The following is a 16,236-nucleotide window of genomic DNA, read 5'->3' on the forward strand; positions in this document are numbered from 1 at the left end:
ACAAACTTAGTGGCTTTAAACGATGCCCGTTTATCATCTCACAGTTCTGGAAGTCAGAAGTCCTGCCTGGGATAGCAGGAGGCTGAAATCAAGGTGTTGGCCAGACTGAGTTCTGGTCCGGAGGCTCTGGGGGATGAAACCTGACCCCAAGCTCATTGGCTGTTGGAGAATTTACTTCCTGCAGTTGTAGGACGGAAGTACCTTTCCCTTGTGTGTCGTTGACCGGGCATTACTCTCAACCTCTAGAGGCTGCCCAGGATCCTTGCCCATGCCCCTCCTTCTTCAGGCCAGCAACGCTGTCTCTACCGCCAGCCCCGGATTTAGGGGGCTCGTGTGATTGGATCAGGCCCACCTGAATACTCTTCCTCTCAAGTCTGCTGATTTGGAGTTTAATTATATTTGCAAAATCCCTTCCCAGGAGTTCCTAGATTAATGTTTGATTGAGCAGCTGGGGAAAGGTGTACACTCAGGACCCTCTTAGGGGGTCTACCTGCCACACACGGCTTGTACCTGGGACAAGGAGCAGAGTGGCGAGGGGGCTGGGGGGAAGCACAGGCAGCCATTGGAGCAGGTGGATGTTGGTGGTGGGAGGGATGTAAGGCCACTGTAGGCCTTGAATGACAGGTGCAGGAAGGGGTGTTGGACACCCCTACCCCCTCCTGTGGCCCTGCACCACTAGGCATGCTTATTTCAGTCTGAGCAAATTACCTGCACACTCACTGCCACCCTGGCCTCCACACCTGGGTTCCCTCACCCAACCCTGAAACCTCAGACTCCTCCCTCTGGGACAGGTGGACAAACCCATGAGCCCTAAGGCCACTGAGCTCAGGAGCCCAGCGCACACCCGCTACAGCTGCCCTGGGGTCCAAGGGAGGCTGGGTCTCATGCAGCAGCCGAAAGCCAAAACCTGAGTCAGGAAACCAGCTGAGAATGTGTGTCTCCCCAGGGAGTTCTTCCTCCCCATGGTCCACACAGACTCCGGGGAGCCTGGCGAGGGTGTGAGGGAGTCAGCATTCACAGTCTCAGCAGCATTTCTGGAACCCAGCAGGCCAATCCTTGTGCTGTTTTGGTTTCATTACCGTTAAAAATGCAACAAGCCCTTAATTATCGGTGAACAACTGTGTCCTAAAAAAGCTCTCAGTAATCCAAGGTTTTGAAATGCAAGTGTTCCTTTGAAAATACTGGGATGTTGCCTTTATTATCCACAGTACTGTTCTAGGTGCCCTCAGCCCTTTGTGGTCCCAGAGCCCCGTGCATACGTTACTTGGGTCTTTGTGTATCTAATGGTGGTGGTTGGGTAGAAGACTGTTCTGCTAGCTCTGATGGTGAAGCCATGTGCAGCCTCTGCTTCCTCTGCTGAACGGGCTTCCCTGTGGAGAGCGCTGATTTCCAGACAATGGAAGGGATACCAGACAAGCTTTGAAGCCCTTTCCCATCAGGCCTAGAGCCTGTCCAGAGGAAGGGGGAGGGTCCCTGGTGGGAAGGGACCTAGTGGTGAGATTGGTTCTAGCCTTCCCAACTTCCAGGTGGATCGGGAGGGAGCTTTGGGAGCAAGTGTGGACAGTGGAGGTGTCCCTGCAGGCCTGGGTCCCTGCAGTGGCTGGGTTAACCCGGTCTAGTTGGGGAGGGACAGCAGTTCTATTGGTGGACTTTAACAGCTATCCCTGGAACATGGTCACATTATGCCAGGCCCCCCAGGGAGAGGGCCTGAGGGCTGAAGAGGGAGTCATTCTCCTACAGAGGACCATGGCTGGGCCACACCCTCCCAGGCAACCCACCTTGCCTTTCACATTGTATCATTAAAAGCCAGTCACATCCTTACAGACTGAGTGTAGCGTGTGTCCCAGTAGATGCACCATTAACAGGGCTGCAAGATCATGTTAAGGCCTACAGTCTTCACCTAATTTAGGGATAGCCTGGCGTCCAAAGAGAAAATGTCTCTTTAGAAGGAGGTATTTCTTAGAGGCCCAGGCCCCTTAGAAGGTTTGTGTCTGGGGAGCCCCGTACACCTCAATGCTGGGGTCAGAGACGTAGAAGCCTGTGGTCTGTTTTATTCTGCTTTGTGGTGGATTTTTTTTAACTCCAAGTTGAGAAGTAGGGTTGAACTTGTAGACTGGGTCCATATTCCACTTTTTCCTGGGTGGTAAGGTCCGGGTATGGACTAACGCTCAACATCGCATGAGTTATTGTGTTGGCCAATTAGGCAAATTACCTGCCTTCCCTGGGACTGAGTCTCCTTCCCCACGCAGGAGGGATCACAGCATCCTCTTCACACTAAAGGCGAGCTGGCACCCCACTGACTTCTCAGGATGTTGGGAGACCAAGACAGCAGGCTGGATGAGGGAATGCTTCCAGGCGGGGGAGGATTTCTCAAGTGGGGTCATCATCTCTGCCTCCAGCTGTGTCTCACAGAGCCCATCTGTTCTCTGTATCCCGCAGCCCAGGCCCCTGAGCGGGAGGGATGGAGAACTCCTCAGCAGCATCGGCCTCCTCCGAGGCCGGGAGCAGCCGCTCCCAGGAGATAGAGGAGCTTGAGCGGTTCATCGACAGCTACGTGCTTGAGTACCAGGTGCAGGGGCTGCTGGCCGACAAGACGGAGGGGGATGGCGAGAGTGAGAAGACGCAGTCCCACATCTCCCAGGTGAGCACTGCCCGGGAGGGGACAGGGCCTGGGCACGTACGGGGCCTCGGAAGCTCGAAGTGGGGTAATAAGGGTAAGGGACCCTAATTCCAGGCAGCATCTGATCGCCTGGCCCTAGGTTGCCAAGGTGTGGATGGCCCCACCCAGCAGAGCGTGGGATCCAGGCAGGAAGCCCCTGGCTGTGTGCTCCCAGCCCCTCTGACCCACCTCTACCCCGTCCTACCCCACTGGGCAGCTGCGGCCCAGCCAGACTCACAGTTCATGGAACGCTCGTTTACTGAGCCCCTGCTGTGTGCTAGGCACTGTTCCCTGTCCTTCACAAGCTCATGTTCTAAAAGAGATCTGGCGATTGTAGCTTATCCAAAGGGCACACAATCAAAAGTCTATCACTTGTGAATATTTCCTCTGATGTCGAATACAGGCAGTTGTTGGCGCCAAAGAGTCGAGTCTCTCAGACAGTCATCCAGGGCCCTGTGTGCCAGACCTCGTGACACACATGAAGCCTTCAGACCAGACTCTCAGGTTGGCCTCCCGGCTCCTGGTCAATCTGTGGCAGCCCTGATCCTGGGTAGAAGCTGAAAGACTGTGGGTCGAGATTTGGAAGTTTTGAGTTGTCTTGAGTAGAATGTGAACCATTAAGGGAAGTGACCATGTCACATGCATCTTTGCTGAACATGTTAAATTCTCAGTAGATATTTGTTCAAGAGTTGGTTCCAAATTTGCTACTAGCTGCCTGTGTGACCTCAGGCAAACCCCTCAACTTCTCTGAGGCTTGGCTTTCTTATCTGGTGAGTGGGGATGATCCCGCTGCCTCAGGAATGTTGGAAGGTCAAAGGTGATAAGAGGCTCCCAAACTACAGAGGAGCAGGGTGTTGTCTGCACCCAGAGGCTCGGGGTGGGGGGAGTCTCTTCTGCTCAGGGTCTGGGGCCCAGTGTCCACCTCTTGTACTTGTCCGCCTCAAGCCTGGGGCTCCTCTGTCAAGTAGAGAAGTTGACATGGGTGCCCTGCTTTGGAGAAAAGCCCAGTACAACTGGCTGGTTCACACTCTGGGTGGGCAGAAGATCCAGACCCTCCAGCTTTTTAAGAGTCTCATGCTCTACCGACTGAGCTAGCCGGGCGCTTCTCCAGCTTTTTAGAAAGCCAGAATGAACCTGTGGCTTTCCTGGAACTTAGGACCAGGAGTGGACCTGGGAAATTGTGAAGCCTTGCTGGTCCACACCTGATCCCCAGTGGAGGGTGGGGAAGGCAAGATCTGCCCTGAGAGAGAAATCGATGCTTTCCTTGGCGTCCTTGAAGTTCTAAAATCGCAGGTAGTGTGAGCCTGTAATCTGTTCAGTATTCATTCTACAAGTGTGTATTGAGCACCTGCTCTGTGTCTAGCACTGTCCTAGGACTGGGTACCTGGGAGTGAGTGAAAGAGGTGAAAAGCTCAGCCCTCGTGGAACTTATCCCAGTGGTGGATGGCAACTGCTGTGGGGAAAAATAAATCAGGAAAATGGAGTGGGGAGTGATGAGGGTCAGGAGGGGTTTGCAATTTTAAATGGGATGTCAAGGAAGATGTCACCGAAGGAGGTGGAGAGGTGAACTTGCAGAGGTCTGGGGAAGGGGCAGTCCAGGCAGAGGGGACAGCACGTGCAAAGGCCTGAGCTGGCAGAGTTATTCCAGGGGCAGCAGGGAGGCCGGTGTGGCTGGAGCAGAGAGAGAAAGAGGGAGAGCAGAGGAGATGCTTCAACAAGGCAGTGGGGTCAGGTAGACCAGATGTACAAGGGCTGAGTCCTGGGGTCTGCCTACATTCAGGAAGCAGGGGTGTGAGGGGGACCGGCAAAATGGACCAAGAGGGGTTGGCAGTGAGGCAGGAGGAAACCCAGGTGAGAGTTGGGTGCTGGAAGCCCTGGGGAGGATGTGTTTCGAGGGTGTGAGGGCGGGCTGACTGCTGCTGCAGGGCATTTGGGAGGAGGAGTGAGAATAACCTAAAGGAGCCACTGGGGCCGTTGGCGACCCTGATGGGAGGGGTGACGGTCCAGTGGTGGGGGTGAAGGTCAAGGAGATGGGTTTGAGATGGGAGGATAATACAGTGCAGGTCCTCCCTGTATTACAGGAGTTTTGCTGTAAAGGGGAGAGGCATGTGGTTCTGGGGGAAGCGAGGTCACAACGGGAGCATTAACAATGAGCTGTGCGTTGATGGGAGCGGTCCAGGGCAGAGGGGCTGCTTGCTGGAGCAATGGCCTTGAGTAGGTGAGAGGGTTTGGCCTCGGCTCGGGCCCTGTGGATGGGTGCATGGGGCTAGCCTGACATGTGCTGCCTGCATTCCCCACTGAGTGGACTCTGGTGGCCTCCAGCAGGGCATCCCTCAAAATTTCCTTCAGGTGAAATGGGCTCTTACAGGACGAGGGTCCCAGGAAGCTGTGAAGCTTTACCCCAGAGGCATGCTTTGTGAGTGATAGGATTTCTGTTCCCAGAGCAGCCATCAGGGAGAATTTTGGAAGGAGGGGCCCTCCCAGTGGCTCTGAGCCCCCTGTGGGGACAGCTGAGCTTTCAGGATGTAGAGCAGATGGAGAAGTTGCCCTCAATCTGGGCCCTGCACTCCCGGCTTCTGCTCCTGGGATTGGTTGGACCTAACCACGCTTGGATGTCCACATCTGGGTGGGCTGTTAAACAGATGTTGGCTTGAGGCAGAGTGTGGAAAACATTTGTACCATCTAGATGCATTCCTTAAACTTTCTGCATTCCCTGAGGTTCCCTGGGAGAATGCAAACACCTGGCAGGGTCCCAGGACCCGCCTGTGTGCAGGTGGCTGAGGGGGACATGTTTCAGTGCTGCTCCCACCAGCTACCCCCCCCAACCCAAATACAGCTGGGGTCCAGACTCCAGGGGAGGGGGCAGCTGTGGCAGCTCTAAGCAAGGCCAGGGTTAGATGTGTTATTATAACACACTTCTTTAAAAAAATACAATCTCTGTTGACACAGCTTTGCAGGACATCTTTCTGCTAAAGCACTTTTGCTTGTTTTTATTTAATCTGATGACTATTTTAAATGGAAGCCAAAGACAAAAATAAAAAACCTCAGAGAATGTCCTGGGCTGCCTGTCTGTGGTGGTGTTTTGATGTTTCTGGGAGAGAAAATTGTTAAGAATCTTGGAAACCTTGAGAAAACTTGAGGGAGTGGAGAAGAATGTTGCTTTTCAGTGGGTGAAGTCATTTTTTAGGATCTGAGAGATGGCAGTTGACATTCAGGAAGAAAATACCTCATGATGCTTGTAAAGTTGTGTTCTCCCCCACCCCTCCCCCATCAATAACTAGAAAGAAAATTGGATGGATGGATGGATGGATGGATGGATGGATGGATGGATGGGAGAGAGAGAAGAAACAGAGAGAGACAGGAAAGTGTCCTTTTTTTTCCTACATGAGTAACCAAGAGAATATATGTTCTAAGTTTCCCAACATGTTTGGGTACCGATTTAAAATTACACCCTCACCCTCACCCACACATTTCAAAAGTGCCTGTCCTCCAGTGGATTCCAAGTCCCCAGAGGCACATCCTGAGAGTTGTCTTCACTCTGTCCTTGGGAGGAGGGGGATTATAGCCCTATTCTGCAGGAGAAAAGACTGAGACACAGAGATGGAAAATGGCCAAACCCCACTGCTTGGTGGTGGCTGAGCTGAGCCCTGGTGCCCACCCCTTCCGCACCTACTTTTGGTTCCATGCTCGGTACAGGCTGTGACTAACAGGCTGTTGGGAAGTTAGTCTGTTTTTCCCCCTGTGGAATGAGAATTAGGATTCCAAATCTCATTGACCATTAACCTTTTGTGGAAGAGATTGGGATGTTATAAGTGGGGTAGTCTGGCACTTCTGATGTTAGCGGATGGTTTTGTGGATCATCAGCAAGCTTTAACGCAGTGTTCACAACTCTGGCTGCATGTTGGAATTGCTCTGGAGCTTGGACAGATCCCACCCTAGAGTTGAGTGGAATGGGGAGGGACCTCGGCATTGGCATCTCATCAGCCCCCACGTGACTCTGATGTTCTGCTCAGGTTGACGACCACAGCCACAGGTGGACTTGTCTGACTGCCTTCCTACCCCTCCATGTCCAGCTGCCTTCCCTTGGAAGGGTAGAACGTAGGGCCATTGTAAAAAGTGGATACATTTAATGAAAGCATGTTTTACACTAAATGCTTGTTTGCAAGTCAAATGAAGAGCCAGTGAGGGTGAAGAGAACTTCTTGTAGTTCTTTTTGGTGCTCTCAGGCACTTGGAAGTCCTGGGTTTTGTCTCATGCACAGAGACCTTACGAGAGATGCGACCATGCAGATATGTAGGATGGATTCAGATTGGCCTGATGTCGCTTTCTCACAATGTTTTTCCTTCTCTTTCTTTTTACATTTTTCCTTACATTCTGCCTTCCCTGTTCACTGTTCCCTCATCCCTCTTTTATCCCGTTCTCTCATTTCCTCCTGTCCTTTGAATCCTTTTTTCCTGTCATCTTTGCTCATAGGAGGAAGCGATCAATGGTGGACCACCTATGAAAGGCTTAACAGAAGAAGTGAGTTTAAGGGAACCTGTGGGGTGTGAATGTGGGGACTCATTCTTCTCCTTATTTAAAAAAAATTATTTTTAATGACACAAGTACTGTATGCATATATTCTCATGGTACCTAAGAATTCAAATGCTGATTAGTTACGTCCTCATTCCACTATCTTACCCTACGTCCCACTGGAAGGATGAGTTAACTTCCTCACCTTTTCAGTGCTTTTACGTGTGTGTTTGTGTGTATGTGTGTGTGTGTGTATGTAAAACACGACTTACAGAAATATATTATTTCAAAATCATATATCATAGCTGGTGAATATGTTGTTCAATAACTCACCTTTTCCCCATGGATTCCTCCAGGCTTGTACATCTGCTGTGTTCTGTTTAATGGCTGCACAATTGCCCATAGTATGGATGTCCCATTGTTCAACCATTTACCTATTGCTAGACATTTGGATTATTTCCAAATTTTCCCCTGGAAATACAAGCTCTTTCAGTGAATACTTCTGAACATGCCTCATCCTGCACATATAAAACTGTTTCTTTAGGTGGATGCTGGGAAGTAGAATCCATTTTAATAGCTATTGCCAAATTGCTCTCCAAAACGCCTGTTGCATTATTCACAGGACCACCAGTGTATTGGGACAAATGGTCTTTTGTCACTTTAATTTGCATTTCCTCAATTTTTAGTGAGGTTGAGCACTTTTTAATCTGATTACCAGCCATTTTTTAAATAGGTTAAATTTTTATTTTACTTTTAAAGCAACAATTGGAAAAACAGAGACAATCAGAAAACAGAGAAAGAAGCCCACCATAATCTTGTTTTTTAAAGGAAGAATTTTCCTTTTTCTTTTTTTAATGTTTTTAGCTCTTTATTTATTTTTTAAATTTTATTTATTTATTTTATTTATTTTTGGCTGCATTGGGTCTTCGTTGCTGTGCACGGGCTTTCTCTCTAGTTGCGGCGAGCGGGGGCTACTCTTCGTTGTGGTGCGTGGGCTTCTCACTGCGGTGGCTTCTCTCCTTGCGGAGCACGGGCTCTAGGTGTACAGGCTCAGTAGTTGTGGCGCGTGGGCTCTAGAGCACAGGCTCAGCAGTTGTAGCGCACGGGCTTAGTTGCTCCACGGCATGTGGGATCTTCCCGGACCAGGGCTCAAACCCATGTCCCCTGCATTGGCAGGCGGATTCTTAACCACTGTGCCACCAGGGAAGTCACCACCATAATTTTATGATAAAAGCTAGTGTAATTTTTGGGTATTATTTTTTCTTAATATACCTTCAAGAGTTGAGCTTCTAGCATACATGTCACTTTTAGCTTGCTCGTTTATTTAGCATGGTTTCCCACACATTTGGTGGTTTTTGCATAAAGTATAATTGTTTAAACCTGCCAGTTACTGTTGGCTAAATAGTGAAATATAATTATAGCTAAGAATGGTTAATTCAGGCCCCGTTCTAGGCTCTGAGATAAAGTCATGAACAGAATGGACCATAATCCCTGTCCTAGCTCTTACTTTCAGTTGGAGAAAGACAGGTGATAGACAAAGAAGAAAATAGATGTTAGAAGGTGATACACATGAAGGAGGCAAGAAGGCGTGGGGTGCTGGGCTGTCTGAACGGCTTACTTAAGACTTTTGAGCAAAGATTTGAAGAAGGTGAGAGTTGAGGTCACTTAGGAACCAGCCTTCCAGGCAGAGGGGATGTTGAGGGCACAGCTCTGGTGTAGGAGTGTACCCTCCTTTGAGGAACAGCTTTGGGGCCAGCCTGGTGGGGAGCAAAGAGCCAGGTCTGTGGGGCCTCGTCGGTGAGACACTGGGAGGTTTTGAGCAGAGGAGGGACATGGTATCACTGGTTAAATTGGACCACTCTGGGTGCTGTGTGGAGAATAGGCTATAGCAAGGGGCGGGGTGGAAAGGAAGCAGGGGGACCAGGAAGTCCTTGGTTGGTCAGGGTCAGAGGTGATGGTGAATTGGAGCTGTGTGGCACCGTGGAGGTGGTGAGACGTGGTCAGATTCTCATACTTTAAGGCACAGATAACATGATTTTGTAATGAATGAGCTTGACAATAGCCTGAGCCTATAGAAGGACAGACTTTCCAGAAATGAGATGGAAGACCCTGGAAGAGCAGCATTGGGGGAGCAAAGGTCAAGAGTTCAGGTTTTGGATGTGAAAGGTTTAAGATAGTATTGGATATCTTAGCAGAGATGTTGATCAAGCAATTAGATGTACACAGTGGCATTCAGAAGAGGGGAATGACCTGGAGATTCACATTTGTAAATAGTAGCATGTGGGTGACATTTTAAGCCCAAGGAGTGAGGGAGCTTAGACAAGAGGGTCAAAGATTGAGCTCTAAGAAGTTGGGGTCATGAGGAGGAGCTACCAAAGGACACGGAGGGGTGTCCATGTAACTCATTTACTCTACGTAACAATGCTGTGAAGAAGATGCTGTTACTGTTGCCAGCATACAAGGGAGGAAACAGAGGCACAGAGAGGTTGAATATGCTGCCTAAGGTCACAAGTGAGTATGTGGTCAGTGTGAGGTTTGAACCAGATGATCTTGCTCGAGGTGCCATACGCTTAACCTCTGCTATGGCAGTTTCTGTCATTATTACAGCTTGGGGGAGATAGTCTGAGGGAGGAAGAGACTTTCCCAAGGTGATAGAGTAAGAGATAGAGCAGGGATATGAACTCATATTCGCTGCTTCAAGAACTCAGGCTCCTAATCACTGCGTTAAGCTGCCTCCATAAAAGGCAAGTTGTTTGGGTTTCTTGTTAGTTAGTTAGTTTGTCTTAAGATCGGAGCAAGAAGCCTTTCTCCCTCTCTGAAATCTCAGCCTTTGGGCAGCATCCCCTCCCCCTCACACACAAGGTTTTCCTGGAGTATCACTGTGGAGGAGAGTGTGAGCTGCCAGCCTGTCTCTGCTCCCACGGCCTCTGTTCCCCCTCTCCTGGTCAGTAAGCCCTTGTGCCAGCCCAGAGGAAGCAGTCGAACAAGCTCCTGACTTTGAGAAGCTCCCAACTTTAGGCTGTCCCCGTCTCCTCTCAGGCCCTTCACCGGGAAAAGAGGATGTTGGGTGAGAGCAGTGGTTCCCACTAGACCTTCGAGTCGCCCCCCTGGGTGGTCCTGGCACCCCCTTGATTAAGAAGCCGTGGATAGGGCTTCCCTGGTGGCGCAGTGGTTGAGAGTCCTCCTGCCAATGCAGGGGACACGGGTTCATGCCCCGGTCCGGGAAGATCCCACATGCCACGGAGCGGCTGGGCCCGTGAGCCATGGCCGCTGAGCCTGCGCGTCCGGAGCCTGTGCTCTGCAACGGGAGGGGCCACAACACTGAGAGGCCCGCGTACCAAAAAAAAAAAAAAAAAAAGAAGCCGTGGATAAGATGGCTTTTTAAATAATTTTTCACTTTGAAATAATTTCAGATGTACATAAAAATTATAATAATAGGACAAATAATTCCTGCATATCCTTCCCCCAGATTCTCCAGTGTTAATATCTTACCACATTTATATTCTTTCTCTCGTCTCTCGATAGATAGATAAATAGATCAATTGATCAATAGATTCTGTATATAGAGAGATTTTCCCTTTATCTCTAAACACTTCACTGTGTGTTTCCTAAGAACAAGGACATTCTCTCTTTTTTTATGGTATTTTATTTTATTTATTTATTTTTAACATCTTTATTGGAATATAATTGCTTTACAATGGTGTGTTAGTTTCCGCTTTATAACAAAGTGAATCAGTTATCGACAGATGAATGGATAAAGAAGATGTAGCACATATATACAATGGAATATTACTCCGCCATAAAAAGAACATTCTCTTATAATTACAGTATAGGAAATAAACATTGATACAGTACTATTATTTAATCTATGGACCTTTTATTTCACCAGTTTTCTCAATAATATCCTTTATAGCAAAAATTTTAAAAAAATTCTAGGTTCATCAAAAAATTAAACATAGAATTACCATATGATCCAGCAATTCTACTTCTGGGTATATACCCAAAAGAACTGAAAGCAAGGGCTTGACCTGATACCTGTACAACATGTTCATAGCAACATTATTCACAACAGCCAAAAGGGGGAAGCAACCCCAATGTCCATCAGTGGATGATTGGATGGACAAAATGTGGTCCATACATAGAGGAATATTATTGAGGCTTAAAATAAAGGAAATCCTGTCACGTGCTACAACATGGATGAACCTTGAGGACTTTATGCCAAGAGAAATAAACCAGACACAAAAGGACAAGTACTGTATGATCTCACTTCTATGAGGCTTGTAGAAGAGTCAGATTCACAGAGAATGAAAGCAGAATGGCTGTTATCAGGGGCTTGGAGGAGGGGGGATGGGGAGTTAGTGTTTGCGGGGGACAGTTTCAGCTGGAGTGCTGGATGGTGGTGATGGTTGTACAGCAGTGTGAATGCACTTCATGCCACTGAACTGTACACTTAAAACTATTTAAAATGGTAAAGTATGTATATTTTACTACAATAAAAAAATTTCTGGTTCAACATCTAATGCAAGACCATACATCACATTGAGTTTCCAACATTTTGACTGGCTCTTTGAATTAATACCTCTTTATCCCCTTTACTCATTCTGCTACTTTTTGGCCATGTAACCCTGGCTCAGTTACTTAACCATGCTGTGCCTCAAATTCCATATTTGCAAAGTGGGGGTAATACATGGGCCTTGGGATCTATGTGGAGTAAATGTTAATGTAAGTAGCAGGCTTAGAATAGTGCCTGGATTAAATGAAATCTTTATATTTTCTGGGGATGAGTCCTTTGTTACACATGTTGCAAGTGGCCTCTCACTTGTCTTTAATTGTGTTTGTGATTTCTTTTGTCACACAAAATTTTAGACTTTGATGGAGTTTAAAACTTGTATCTTGGATTTTAACCAACTTGGAATGTGTTGTCCGTGGTACTGGGAGACAGGTTCTAGGGTCATTTTTTCCTCGCTGGCTTGCTGGTTGTCTCAGTCCCTGTGTTTGTTTTTGTTTGTTTGTTTGTTTGTTTGTTTTTGCGGTATGCGGGCCTCTCACTGTTGTGGCCTCCCATTGTGGAGCACAGGCTCTGTATGCGGGCCTCTCACTGTTGTGGCCTCCCATTGCGGAGCACAGGCTCTAGACGCGCAGGCTCAGCGGCCATGGCTCACGGGCCTAGCCGCTCTGCGGCATGTGGGATCTTCCCAGACTGGGGCACGAACCCGTGTCCCCTGCATCAGCAGGCAGACTCTTAACCACTGCGCCACCAGGGAAGCCCAGCATGAAGTATTTAAAGTGTACCGATAGAAGCAGAGAACAATAGAATAAGCATCTGTTTTGAGTACAGACTAAACATCTGTACTCCCATTTATTAAACCTTAACCCTGTGCCATCTTTGTTTCATCTTTTTAAATTAAGAAATAAATTATAGCCGTTATGGTGAAGACCCAAAACCACTCTTGTGAATTCCATGTTCATTGTTCCCATACAAACAGATTTCCCACTTTTCCTGCCTCTTCGTGTTCAACGACCTTTTCAGGAGGGGCCACCTTAACCTCCCAGAGAACTTGCTCCCAGCTGTAAACCCTTCACCTCAAAGGAGAAATGCCCTGGCTGAACCAGGCATAGGGGCAGGGCCGAGGAGAGTGTTCCCCAAGGGGGCCCTTCTCATGTTCTGGAATCATCTCATACAGATTAGGACGGGTTCCTGGAAGGTCTGTGTCTGGAGAATTTTCTAGGTGGTGGCTCAGAAAAGGCAAAGGGGAGGGAGGTGGTGGTGGCTGCAGCCTAAGAAGAAAGAAGACAGCGTGGGCAGCAGAATCCCAGCACGGGGGAGGAGATTTGAACAGGGAAGGGAGAGCTCCCAGGGGCTTGTAGGGTCAAGCAGCAGCAGAGAGCGGATGTGGCTGGGGGGTTGGATGGCACACGGGCCCAGTGGTACAACTTCCTGGGAGAACTGCAGTGACTCACCTTTAATTCCTCCCCGGGGGTCAGGAAAGCAGGACCCAGCTGGACCACACTCCCTCCCCCAAAAGCTTTCCCTGGGGGCCATGGCTGGGTCTGTGGGGTGGGTTTCTGTGGACTTTACTATCTTGCTAGCTTTCCTAAACACATCAGCCCTCTGCTCACTGCTTAACTGTATGATGCTCTCAGAGCCACTTCTTCATTTCTGTCTCTGCCTGCTCTCCCAGTGGAAACCTGGATGTTGGACTCTAGCTTCCCAGCCAGTGGGTTCCCCACAGCCACACTCCGGGCCAGTTCAGCCTGTTCTAACACAGCTCTGATGACGCCCTCCCCTAACAGACGCCTTCGGAATCTTTCCACCCAGGAAGAGTCTCTGACCGCTTAGCGGGAGAGTCCTGCTTGCTACCCTCTACCCCTGAGCTGGCCAGTGTTCCCCTGCCATGTCCACACTTGGGCTCACTCTTCTCCAGGGATCCGGGCTCAACTGCTTTCCTTCCCTAGGGAATCCCTCCGAGAGCACACTGTCCTTTCTCAGCCTCCCCCTCCCCCTCCCCGTGTTACTGTTACTGCACATCTCACCTCTCCTGTGAAGGGAGCGCTGGTGGCAGGTCCCACACCAAAGGTGCTCAGGAAGGTTGGCCAGTGTAAAGTCAAGGATGAGCTTTGACAAAGCAGAGCAGTCTCATCGGAGCTTGGAATCGCTCTGGGAGAGCCTAGCCAGGGGGCTGAGGTGGCACGTGGCTGTGCACAAAGCCTCGGCTGCCCCTCTGTGCCCGCTTGTCAGGAGCAGCCAGTGTTGCACCCCATCCCCGCCCTGCCAGGGACCACGTGGGGACCACGCTGACCCCAGGAAGAGGTGTGCCCACCCTCAAGTCACCTCTCTGTGAGATGTCAAGTCAGCAGTATGCAGCTGGGGTTGAAGTGTTTGGGTTGCCCCACTGGAGGAGGCCTTCCTCTGCAAGGCTGTCCTGGGATGGGACGAGAAGTGCAGGATCTAGTTCTCTCCTGGCCGGTAGTCACTGCGTGCCTCCCCACTGTCAGCCAGGCTCCAACCAGGAAAGGAGAAGCCACTCAAGTATAGAAAGCAGTAAAGCAGAGGGACTGTTTTTATAGTAGTTCAGATAGTTTACAAATATATATATATATATATATATAAATACATATATACGTATGTGGATTACTTTTTTTTTTTTTGGCTGCGCCACGTGGCATGTGAAATCTTAGTTCCCTGACCAGGGATCTAACCCGCGCCCCCTTCAGTGGAAGCACGGAGTCTTAACCACTGGACCACCAGGGAAGTCCCTGGATTACTTTTTATTTTGAAGTTACTTTTGACTCATAGCAGATGTGCAAAAATAGTACAGGGTGTTCCCATGTACCTGTCCCCTAATATGAATATCTTACATAACCATAGTACAATGATCAGAACTAAGAAATTAGCGTTGGTACAATGAGACTTTATTTGAATATCACCGGTTTATCTACTAATGTCGTTTTTCTGTTCCAAAATTCAAATTTGCATCTAATTGTCATGCTTTCTTATTCTCCTCCAACCTGTGACACTCCCGTGGTCTTTTCTTATCCCTACAACCTTGACACTTTTGAAGAGTATTGGTCATTTATTTTCTGGAAAGTTCATCAGTTTGGGTTGCCTGATATTCTCTCACGATCATATTGAGGTTGTGCATTTTTGGCAAGGACACCTCAGGAGTGACATGGCCCTTCTCAGGGCATTATGCTGGGAAGTCCACGGTGGTAATATGTTTTATTACAGGTGATATTATCCTTGATCACTTGGTTTAAGGTGGTGTCTGATAGATTTCTCATTTTTCCCTTTTTTTCTCCTATAATTTAATAAATATCTTTGCAGAGATGCTTTGAGACTACAAATATCCAGACAGAGGGAATTTAACCCAGGGAGTTGGTTACCCACATGATAAAAGAGCTGAGAAACTAAACAACCACAAAGAGCCATTACCACTTCTAAGCCTGAGACACAAAGGGAGGAGATGGTATTGCCAGAGCCCAGCGTTAGGGGTCGTGCACAGAGGGCCCATCTGGTGAGGCTGGAGCCTTGAAGGAGACCCAGTCATTGCTGGTAATGCTGCCTGAAACATAGAGAGATGGGGGAGAAACACCACGGCTTCTCTCTCCTCCTGTCTCCCATTGGCCCAACCCAGCTGGAAGCCAGCTGAGTCTGCAGGGTTCAGCCCCTCTGCAGTACAGAGCCAGGATGGGCAAGAAGTGGCTCTGAGGGCACACTCTCTTGGGACTGGTACCTTGCCTTTGCCAATTCCTTCGAGCTGAGCTGTGCTGTCCAATAGGGCAGCCGCTAGCCACATGTGGCTCTTGAGCACTTGAAATTGACATGCTTTAAGCCAATTTCAAAACCTTAGTATGGAGAGAAGTATGTAAAATATCTCATTGATCATTTTTATATCAATTACCTATTGAGATAAACGTATATTGAGATAAATAAAATGCATTATTAAGTTTAATTTTACCTTTTTCTTTTTTCTTCTTTAAATCTGGCTACTAGATCATTTAAAATTATGTCTGCGATTCCTATTCGTTGGCCAGCACTGCTGTAGAGTACACTTGTACCAGCCTGTATCATCGGCGTTGTAATAAGATGTCTTTCCTATACAAAGGTCATGCCCTTGACCCACAGCCAGGAGGGTGTGTCTAGCCAAGGTTTCACAAATCCAGGACGGTGATGGCTTTGAGCCATCCACACTCACTCACAGTTCTGACCAAGTGTGTCAAACAGAGAGAGACTGGGCTGCTCTGCTTTTTATGAATCATACAGGTGTAGGTCAAGATCAACGTTCAACGTGAGCTGGAGAGCCTACCTAACACTTAACACAATAATAAAAGCACCACCATATATATAGATAACACATTACCGTGGAAGAGCTGTACTCTTACTACGACTTTATATCTATATATAGATTTTGTGTAGCTTACAAAGTCCCTTCATTTCAACCTTGCAGAGTCACCCAGCCTTGCTGTCCCCATTTTATAGATGACAAAGTGAAGCCTGGGAGGTTACATGGATTTCAGTGGCTCTCAAACTTCTGGTGCATCCCTTGGAAAGCTCGTCAAAATGG

General features: G+C 48.5%; 1 protein-coding gene across 9 annotated transcripts in view; it reads left to right on the top strand.

Annotated features, from left to right (window-relative positions):
* Positions 1-16,236, top strand: part of CTIF (cap binding complex dependent translation initiation factor) — a 313,399-nt gene that overhangs the window by 72,180 nt on the left and 224,983 nt on the right. For 7 of the 9 annotated variants that reach the window (XM_081253060.1, XM_081253061.1, XM_081253059.1 and 4 more), the window contains 2 exons: positions 2,440-2,641; positions 7,133-7,180. In XM_081253060.1, the coding sequence (XP_081109186.1) occupies positions 2,462-2,641; positions 7,133-7,180 (228 nt within the window). In that variant the 5' untranslated portion in view covers positions 2,440-2,461. The remainder of the gene's footprint in view (positions 1-2,439; positions 2,642-7,132; positions 7,181-16,236) is intronic. The other 2 variants (XM_081253066.1, XM_081253067.1) reach the window with 1 other exon arrangement.

Source organism: Mesoplodon bidens (assembly GCF_964165515.1).
Source record: "Mesoplodon bidens genome assembly, chromosome: 13".
NCBI classification, from domain to species: Eukaryota; Metazoa; Chordata; class Mammalia; order Artiodactyla; family Ziphiidae; genus Mesoplodon; species Mesoplodon bidens.